The sequence below is a fragment of the Salvelinus namaycush genome, chromosome 10 (assembly GCF_016432855.1).
Source record: "Salvelinus namaycush isolate Seneca chromosome 10, SaNama_1.0, whole genome shotgun sequence".
In the NCBI taxonomy this organism is placed as follows: Eukaryota; Metazoa; Chordata; class Actinopteri; order Salmoniformes; family Salmonidae; genus Salvelinus; species Salvelinus namaycush.
In genome coordinates this window covers 14,337,346-14,348,208 of record NC_052316.1, presented here as the reverse complement: position 1 = coordinate 14,348,208, position 10,863 = coordinate 14,337,346, and the positions used below count along the sequence as shown (strand labels likewise).

Below are 10,863 nucleotides of genomic sequence, written 5' to 3'. Positions count from 1 at the left end.
ACATCTTACCGACAGAAACAAATCAAAGCTTTTATAAGCAAGATTTGGAAACAAAGAAGCAAAATCACTGTGGGAGATCAAACAGCTCAGTTTCTCAGAGACACAAAGTTTTTGCAGAAAATATAATCTGGTCCCTTTTAGCTACACAACTTAATCTCCCACTTGTGGACCCTTTTTCCAAGCGGACTCTATCTGCCTTACCTTTAGCATACTCTTTAAGCGTTATAGCATACTCACCACTCATGGTTTAGTTTAGGGATTCTCTTCGAACAGTCCAAAGCCTAGATAAAACTGATAACATGTACTGTCCAGAGACTCAGGGCCAGAGTGACTGGAGGTGACACTTCACTAATCTGAAGTAGTCAGACATGAAAAGGTCTGTCATCTCGTCTGATCTGACCTTCACATGCCTGCTCTGCCCTCCCTTTCTAGCAAGCAAGCACGCACGCACTCACTCACACACGCACGCACGCATACACACACACACACACAGCAGAACACCACTACAAAGCCCTGGAACAACAGCAGGTACAGTTTAACCGCAACCTACCCTACCCCTTTCCCACTGTCCTAGCCAACATTAGTATCCCCGGCAGTCTCAGGGCTGGAAATAGCAATACATAGTACATAACAAAGCAAACTCATTTCTTAAAATTTGGTCCTCCACATATTTGTTAATTCATATAAATACTATTTTTGTTGGTGCACATTGCATCAACACCACTGACACTACTCTACCATGGGCGTGGTGATAACCCAGCAGAGCAGAATCCTTACAACTAGCCGTAATCCTAATAAATGGTTAACAGACATACTGACTGAGCATCAGCAAGTGAGTTGTCAGTGTCAGCTGTGGGAGCTCTTTTTTTTCCCTTTTCAATGCTGGAGGAAATTAGCTGTTGTCATTGTCTTTTTTTCTCCAAACACTGACTGACAACAAATCTGGACAATTAATAAGTTATCATTTAAATGTATATCCTATTTAATCACTGTTAATAAAATAGGCAAAGAGAAAGATACCCTGTTTCTGATGCTTCCTTTCTTGTCTTCACGGATTAAGATGGTCTACAGTCATGGAGAGGTTCTCTGGTCCAGGTGGAACGTCTTCAACTGATGGTTCTTCACTCTAGGTCATAATCGTACAAATGTAGCGTTTAAATTGCAATATTAGTACTTGATAATCAGCTTTCATAGTTGGTACCACTTATAGGAGTCATGAAATCATGTAGTTATGAACCGAGAAGGAAAGAATTGAAACCGGTGAAATACATGTTTTGCATGTGATAATTAACCATTCATTTAAAATGAATACAACCCAAAAAAGTAGGCCTTGTTATATTTTCATACCTTATCTCAAGACGGTCCTCACACGGTATGGTTCATTCTTTCCTTGCCTGCTTTCCACTCACATAAAGTACAGTAGCACACACTCACACACATCTACAGTTAATTTTAATTTACTACATGAGCGTACGCGCTTTTTCTCCAGCCCTCTGGCGCGATAGAAAAACGCCTTGACATCGAGCAGAGGTCTGCGTGGGAGGAAAGAGGTTAAGAGTTTTTCTGGCGCGAAGAAAAGACACCTGCTGCCCATCCGAATCGGCAGAGCTCAAATACAGGAGCAGAGTCCCAATGCGGGTGGTATAGTGGTTATTGCAATAATAATAACATAGATAATTTGCTCTCTACTGGCCACAGTAATTGCTCAACCAATTAAAAGTGTAATCCATTTGCTGTCATTATAGGGATGACTGTGAGGTTGACGATATTTTTGTTCTTCAGAAAACACATTTTAATATATATATATATATATATATTTTTTTTTACATCTCATTGAATGTTGTGAACTTGGGAGAGAGAGGGGTGAAAAGGTATATACACCCTGCTCTTATTTCCATGACAACCTGCCTTCCTGCAATTGCTCAGGGTCTGATTTTAGCAGCTCAAGGAAACCTTATGTGTAACATTCAACTCCTGACTACCCACACTCCCACCCACACATTGTTTTAGGCCCTCTGCGTACACAAGCATTGCCTCAATGCGGATGTTCTAAAACTTTTTCAGAGGGCTTCAAATAACTCCTTGTTCAGAATCCATTGGCTCCTCATCATCATGTTATTGACATTATAGTATTTTCACTGAAATATCACCATTAAATTCTCCAAAGTAGTAAAATAATGTTAAGTATTGGAGCTGTAATGTGGGTGAGGTCATGCGCTAGTATATGTTTATCAATAGAAAAAGGTGTATACCCTTGAGACATTCAATCATGTGAGTCTTACCATTGTTTCTTCAAACTCAGATATTGTCCTCTTATAGATGTGAATTAGACTGATTTTTATTGTTGACAAAAACAACAACAGTGATCAACTGTGGTTTTTAAGGACAAACAGGAAGTGCATTGGACATATTTGTTGTACTGTGAGAATTTGACATTTCTAAAAAAAAACTGTCCCAGGGGGCCTTTACATAAGTCAGATGGAGACGTGAATACCATCCATCTCAAAATAGTATGCAATGTTTAGCCTAGACAAAGTTCAAGCCAAAAGAGTTCTTAATGGCTCAATAGGCCATTTTTCTCTGATACTTTTTACAAACAAGTAGGCTATGGTCTAACTTCAATTTAGTGTTTAATTAGAATTAAATGTGTGTCTCCTAGTTCTGACCAAGTATGAGCAAGGCTCTTTCTCTAGTTTTTTTCCCATTCAAATTGTGAAGGCTCCCACTGGGCAAAAACTGGTTGAATCAACATTGTTTCCACGTCATTTCAACCAAAAAACACAATGTGATGACGTTGAAGCTACTTGGAAAACTGATTGGATTTGCAAAAAGTAATCAACATAAGGGCATTTCATCTTTTTTGAACCCAACTTTTAACCTAAAACCAATGACAGAGTGAAATGTTTTGTTGATTTTACGTGGAATTCATGTTAGTTGACATCTCAACCAAATGTATATCAAAACTAGACGTTAAAATGACATCTGCGCCCAGTGGGCTGGAATTGTCCAACAGCTGAATACTGTTAATTGTGTGCTGCATTATTTCACTGTCTTAAGTGGTGAACCATCATCATAACCAATGGCTTGAAAATCCATTTCCCTCAGAACAAGCAGAGATTGGAAGCTATGGTTCCATGATCACATGATTCCAATCTGGTGTCTCCAAAGTGATGGGAGCAGATTGCATCACTATGGAAACACAATTGCCCTGTCACAACGTGGGAGGTTTGGACCATGTATGATCCACATTTAGCCAGATAATTATGCACTTCTCTGTAGAAAGTAAGGCATGTCATTTGCAGGAAAGTATGTGTGATGGGTGATGGCTCCATTGTCTTGCATGACATCTGAATTGTTAATTAAATCAATGTGATTTTCTCAAGTGTGAAATGGTTGCTTGATCCAATGTAAATCAGTACAGGTAAGGGAGAAAAAATAAGAAAGTCTCCAATTCTATCTCTGGCTTTCAAAAAGAGTCCAAGTTATTAGTAGAATATCAGTATGAATAGTTTCTCAATAAGCTTATTGTTTTGGCATAGTTTTGGTTTGAGTTTACTTCAATGAAATGATTTCCTCTACATGAACAACTACTCTACTACAGTATTATTTATTAGAAGGTGATTATCTCATATCTCATAAAATCCAGTTACCTAGCAACAAGCAAACAAGAAATCTGTGGTCAACCACATCCACTGTAGCCCCACGTAAAATCTCCCTGCAGTGTTAAGGCAAGTGGAATGGAGCATGCTTCCCTCTGCAGTAGACCCCCCAAAAAAGTCAGTCCCGATGAGACAAACAATACTCTTACTGATGTCTTCATGTCAACAGACTCACTCTCTCTCTCATAAGGAGAAACACACCCACACAATGTGTGCGGCGCATGCAGTTTCCTCATCAATTATTTCTCAAAAGATTTTAGCTAGCATCTCACTGAATCGACCCCCCCCCCCCCCCCCCCCCTCTGAATTGGATAAAAGATGCTGATGTGATGCAGGGATGTTATTCTTAAAGGAAGATGAGGGAGAGGATGGACCTGGCTGCTCTAGGCGGGGCATCAGGTGTTGTTGCAACACCTGCAGTTAAAAGGGGAATGTTTGTTATTAGACAATGTTTGTTTTTAGACAAGTGGCAATATTAATCCTTAAGAGTTAATTGACACACCCGCGAGAACAAAAATCCCCATTAGAATCTGTCTGTTTAAACTACAGATATCAGATTTTTTGTGAGGGCTGCGTCTCCATCCACCGCATCCGTGTATGACGACCTTCCTCAACTGTGATGGAAAGTGGCAGAGCTACAGTACTGTTTGTCAGACATCCCAAAAATCGGTCTTCTCACGAAAACGTATGTAGTGTCAGAAAGGTTTGGCCTAGAAACAAATATGACCACACGATCATGATTGTGTCACGGGACTCGATGGTGCCACAAGTGTCACAGACTCATCTGAAGGTAATCCGGTACCAGTTTAAAAAATAAATGGAAGTATGGAGGTAGATTAGTGCCAACATAAATGTGTCCAATTTTTTAAAATATTTCCTGAGCTTTCTTATATCTCCTAGATATAGGACAGACACTTCAAAACCTTATTCCTTATGATACATTTGTTGAATGTCTCTTTTGCCATCTATGAATGTGTTATTAAATGTGTTTCTATTGACCCCCCATATAAAATGCCTGAGCACACAGGGAAAGGTCAGGTAATAGATTTGCTGCTTTGAAATGTCATCCAATTACTTTCGAGTTGGTGACATGAATATATCTACAGTCAATAGTGGTGATAAAGGCCATGCAGATCAAGACAATTTGACAAAATACAGTACAATGAACAAACAAAATTGAAGATCACATCTTTCAATATGACAATTATAAGAATCAACCTATGAAAATACTGTATCACAAACACACATCTGTTTTTCTATTGATTAATATTCTACATACAATGGTGGATGACGGGGTGATGGTAAGCTGTGGAACTGCCCACACACACCATGAATCTATGCACACACCGGGATGATCCAATTACTTAAAATCTAACATTCACACTTTTTTCTCCACCACTCTTATGCTCATTAACACCATTTAATTAGCAGCTGTGAATCTGTGAAGAACAGCTGCTCTTCATGGTTTTAGCTGATGTTGGGGGGGTTTTCTCACAAAAACAGCTTGTTTTGGGATATTTCTTCCAACATCCAGTGCACACTGGGAAGGTAATATCCCTGCTCAAGTCTTATAACCAAATATTCTATTTTTCTCTATCCATCCCTCTGGGACCTACAGTATGGGTGACAGTCTATGGGTGACAACCACAAATGTTGTAAAGTGCCTGACAAACACATAATACTGCAAAAAAGAAAGCAATCTTTCAGTTCATTTTTGATTTATGTTAAAGAACATTCGGAAAGTGTCCAGTATACAATCATATGCCAAAATGGTAATTCAAAGGTTTTCCTCATATACTTGGAGTAATTCTAAAATAGATATTTTAACACAAACGACATATTGATAGAAATCAACTTTATAGAAAATGTTCATGCAAGGCTACATTTATCAAAAGGTTGGGCAGTCTTTTGAAGTGTTAATTCTTTACAAAGTTGTGTGTAGACTTAGTTACATCACTCTGCCAATGATATACAGTATAATGATAATCTCCCAATTCAAAGAATTCTAGCAAAAACAAAGCCATACAAAATATTGAATTAGTAGAACATACTAGGACGTGTATGTATATTAGGTACTATTGTAATCCACATTACAATATTACTTTACCTTTGATTCATTTGAATAGGAATTGATAAGTTTGGATTAAAAAAGTGAGGCATCGCTGTGTAAAACATGGCTGAGGCAGTGAAAAAGGATATATTACTGAACTATATAGGAATGGAAAAGAGCATGAATACTAAAACCCTATAATTTAGTGGTACTCACTAGAGTGTAATTTGTATTCAAGTGTATTCAAACGTCTCATTTCATTTGATCCTTCAACGTTGGTTCAGCATGCAACTAAAGTGTATTAGCTGTCTGACATCAACCAGCAAGCAACCTAATTAACAATCCAACATGCCACTTTCTTTATATAATCCTGAGAAAGAAGGCACTTAAAGTTGACTATACCCTAGCCTTGATTTCCAGGCAACGATGGCAACACCAAATGAATTATACCCAGAGGGTTGAGAATGAGAAGTAGCTGTCTTCCTGCTACACTACCTACAAAAGTCCAATCCTCAAATGAGTATTACAGTATTTGGTAAACAAGTACAATTAGAGTATAATGAAATATAAAGTATGCAGTTTGGCTGTGCTTGTTACTTTGGTAGATGCACTGCATGGATAAAGATACCAAAATAATGATATATCGTCCAAGCCCGATGAATATTCATTAATTTCGACCAACACAGAGCAGTGTTAAGCACTAAGTGTTCCATTCTTATTAATGCCATACATCAAACATAACTCATATAAACAGGAAGCCACTATGGAATACATACAAATTACCGTAGCAGATAAATGCTATGTGCGTTGTACGCATGTGTTTGCAAAGCATCCTCTATCAATCTACAGTTTCTTGGCATTGTTTTCCTTTGGCTTGTAAAGACATCAACTTGAAAACATAAAATTATTAGTTGGCTAAATGAAAAATGACAGATCATTAACTGTAATGAAGTGTACTAATTACTTAATAAGTAATGCTCATGTCAGCTAGTAAAGGCATTAATGATCCCAATAACTTGTACCATATTGGTTCTATAGTGATGTTATAAAAGAGTTGTACCATGTTTGAATTAGGAAAATGTGAGTAGGACTGTAATCAATTTAATTTCAACTCCATCAATTCAGGAAGTGAAAAATCTGTGAAGGAAAATAAATGGCAATTTTCAATTCTTGAATATCATTTTCTTACCACCGCCTAAATTGACAGAATTTATATGGAATTCACCCCAACCTTACAGTTTGCAAGAAAAGCTTTGGAATACTGTGCTCTCGGTCACTGGCATTGTCTGACGTCAGATAGCGAACTCAGTCTGCAAAAAAGGACTAGCGGTGCATAGGAGGGACGCCACCTGTCGAAAGACAATGAGGTCACCAAGCTGCTGCTACTGTTTGGAGTCATTACATCATAGAATGTTTGACAGCCTGCTCCAGTGATTTCCTGGTCACCAGTAGCCGCACGACATCTTCGTTCTTCTTCGTCAGCCGTTTGCGTGCCTGATCGTGTGTCACCATGGTCATATCCCATCCATTTACCTGGTGGCAACAGACATCAATAATTATAATATTCTTCTTTACAGTAGGTATTATTCCTGATGTGAGGTAAGTATAATATCTGGATTGAATAGTGTGCTGGTCTTGTACAGTCACTCGGCAAAGTCCAATCACAACTGAAACTGAGTACATGGTGCCACCTTGTGGAAATGTATCAATAAAGTAAAAAGTCATCTCGGTTAAAGGTAGACTCAGTGATTTGACGTAGATGCAGAAAGTAAACAGCATAGTGGGTCAATTTCCACAACTCAGAGCGTTGAAGCGTGAGGCTTCACTTCTCTGCTGTTTTGGTGCCCTGGCTAGCACGCTGTAACAGCGTGAAGCGAACCCATGCGCAGATACTGTGTGACTGAGTCTTGCATCTCGCTCATTTCAATATCTGCAGTGGTGCTGAGTCTACCTTTAACCCAGAACTAAAAGTATGCGTCATTTGGTCAAATGTATGTTTACGTAATTTGTCCAAGAGGGATTAGGTAACAGGTCTCGAGGACAAAAGTTTGAAACATGCATTTCTACAAATATGTTGAAGTTTACCTGCATTACTTTGTCTCCCATCATCAAGCCTGCAACTTCTGCTGGTCCCTCTGGTGTCACCCGTGTCACATAGATGCCCTGTGATCACACAGCCACAGAAAAAGACCAAAACAACAAAAGAGAAATATATGAAAGTGTAACATCTGTGCATCTACATATAACATGTATTAACTAACTAGCTTCAATAAACTGGTTTGATTATAGAACTATAGAATGCCACTATTTGAGTAACACTGTATGCTACTGTATAAGATGAGCTATCTGGGTCTGCGGTGTTGCTACCTGAGGCTACAGTTGATGTGTTCAGACCTGCTTCTCTGATACCTTACGACTGATGTTAATGGAGTTTGGCCAGAGCTGAGCTCCCTGAGAACTGACAGGGAGAGTATTTTCCCTGTTTAACTCGTACCTTGTCTGACTTGTCTTCAGAGAAGGGGTTCTGGCCAGGGTCTTGGTCTATTCCTCCTCCAATGCTGAAACCCAGGATCAAATGTTCACCCTGGCGGAGTTTGCGGATTTCTATCCGTTGCTGTAAAACACATGAACATTGGGAGTCGAGCTTGGAGAGGAAAGAATTCAGAACTTCAACAACCATCAAGTAGTTGTTATATTCCCATTCCACCATTGCAATAATAAAAATGTGGTAAATGAATAGAATGTAAAATTGATTGCTGAGCACTGTGTTCCCTTTAAGAATGTAGACCACTACGGTTATGAATAGGCTGTAGTTCCCCCGAAGGAACAAAGAGAATCCCACTGTCGTGTGAAGTCGAGTGACCGGCTGAAAGGGAAGCCCTCTGCCACCAACTGACTGGAGACAGATTATTTCTCAGTCTAGCTATCCCCGTGGTCCTCAACCAGCTGCCCTCTCATTAGAGCAGATGGAGAGTTCTGGCACATCCAGCTCGCTGCTCTTTACAGCACAAAGCCAGTCTGTGTGATGGTGAATAAGAGGAGCCTCAGCAGTGTGGTTCATAGTGTCAGTGGTTCAAAGTTCTTCCAACCACTGCACTCAGTGGTCAACATGGTCAACAATCATTCAGTGGATCTGAAGTTCTTGGTGATGAGAACATGGAAACACTCATGGAAATGTATAACGCAGGCTGACCATATTAACAGAAAGATCAACCCAAAGTATCTGTGTAACCCATTGTTCACATGACTGACACCAGATTTGTCAAAAAATATCAACCAGAAAACAGCAGCATACTATGGCATTCAACTTATAGAGTGTATGGAAGATAGCTGTTGCATAAGAGTGGGCAACACATACTAAATCATGCAACTAAATAAGATTGGTATGTGTAGCCTGTAGCCTAAATCACATAATTTTGTCACTAGGCTACTATGCAATTACTCCATGACTCATATTTCTTGCTGATGTTAGGAATAAACAGTGTGTTGCGAGGAATCCAATCGAAAGCCTCCTGTCTGATTGTATCACCGTCTGCTATGGCAACTGCACCGCTCTCGACCAGAAGGCCCTACAAAGGGTGGTGTGGACAGCCAAGCGCATCACTGGGGTGAGCTCCCAGCCATTGGGGACTTACATGCCAGGCGGTGTCTAAAAAAGGCCCGAAATATTGCCAGCGACACCTACCCGAGACATGGACTGTTCTCCATGCTCCCGTCTGGTACTGGTGCATCAAGGCTCAGAACAGACTGCTAAACAGCTTCTATCCCTTGGCCATAAAACTACTACTGCTGCAAAAATGATTATTGATTGCCATTACCATTAGTATCTATCCATTGTGTTCTGTTGCTGGTCACTATTACTCCGTTAACTCAGCTTTGCACACTCTTGGCATAGTGGGACTATCACTTGTTTTTCAACAGGACAATGACCAAACACACCTCCAGGCTATGTAAGGGCTATTTGACCGGGGGGGGGCGCGCGCTTGTACCCAAGTTGTCTCAGATAACTAGGTGACGCCTTCCTCTGAAACACTTCACTTTCATGCATGTAGCTTAGCGAACAATTTGGCTAATGCTAGCTGCTATCCATAGTGAAGAGATAACAGGCTACTAAAGAAATACAATGTTGCCAAGACAGAACAGTGTAACATTAGCTAGCTAGATTAATTTACTTTAGGTTAATACTAGATTGCGCATATGAAAATGAAATGCATAGCCCATTAGGTTAAATTAAATTCTCCTAAACTGTTAGCAAGCTAGCTACAGCAGTTTCATAGAATCTAAAAGAAACAAGACTGACAACAAACAGAGAAAGGAGTAAAACGTTGATAGGTAGTTGGATTATCGAACAGCAAAGTTTCGAACGAGTTTTGCTGCCAGAATGTAACAATTTTACAAGGGTAAATTCGAATAACCAGGATACATTGTCAAGAGTAGAAACCAGCAAGCATGACCACAATATTACATTCACTATTGTAAACAGTAATACTACAATGTGAAACCGATTTTTTAAAATGAAATACCTCAGATAGGTATTTATAGTTTGCATCGAGGCATTGCTTGAAAGATTTTAGGCCTGGACAATGGATTCCGTAGCTATTGAATGAAGAGTAACGTTATCATTCCAAAACTTACCACAACAGCAGTAACTGGTTGTCCTGGGATGAAAGACATTGTTTCAGACTGGTCAGACACTTTTGTGTTTGTCCCCGGTTGCAAATAACTCAACGGTCTAAAGTCGTTTTTGCGCCTTTCATTAAATCATACAATACTCGAAGCAACTTGCTAAGCGTGAGTAACAACTAGCAAATGATTCCTGGCATGTAAAGGCAGGGTTGGTGATGTCATACTGCCTTCCGTGGTTAGTCATCATCATGGATCCTGTAATGTCCTGGGACAAGGTTGGGGTGTAGCCCAGAAAAGGGTTAGGCAGGCCCGTTACAGTATTTCTCTTTGTTTGTATGATGGGCATACTACCTGCCAATTAAGAAAATAGTTATTATGTCAAGAGCTTTACTGAATGCCCACTACTTTTTAAGGACTTCATTTAATTGGCAACTGGAAAACTCATGTCATGGAGGATTCATTACCACTAGAATAAATGGTGGTCTTTCTCACAGAATTCTGCTTTGTGTTTGACAGGGCATGCATCTC

General features: G+C 39.7%; 1 protein-coding gene across 1 annotated transcript; it reads right to left on the bottom strand.

The window, feature by feature from the left end:
• Window positions 1–5,360: 5,360 nt before the first annotated feature.
• Window positions 5,361–10,552, bottom strand: LOC120054733 (tax1-binding protein 3-like). Its single transcript, XM_039002290.1, has 4 exons — window positions 10,345–10,552; window positions 8,204–8,323; window positions 7,795–7,872; window positions 5,361–7,242 (listed from the first exon to the last, which is right to left on the bottom strand). Exons 1-4 carry the CDS (start codon window positions 10,381–10,383, stop codon window positions 7,108–7,110), a joined length of 372 nt encoding a protein of 123 aa, XP_038858218.1. The 5' UTR covers window positions 10,384–10,552; the 3' UTR covers window positions 5,361–7,107.
• Between the last annotated feature and the right edge of the window lie 311 nt (window positions 10,553–10,863).

Bases quoted from the DNA above. Each gene is read 5' to 3' on its own strand.
- LOC120054733 (XM_039002290.1), bottom strand. From the start codon at position 10,383: ATGTCTTTCATCCCAGGACAACCAGTTACTGCTGTTGTG. The intron at 8,324-10,344 runs GTAAGTTTTGGA...TGTGTTTTACAG, and splicing joins AACCAGTTACTGCTGTTGTG to CAACGGATAGAAATCCGCAA. The intron at 7,243-7,794 runs GTAAACTTCAAC...TGTTGCCACCAG, and splicing joins TGGGAGACAAAGTAATGCAG to GTAAATGGATGGGATATGAC.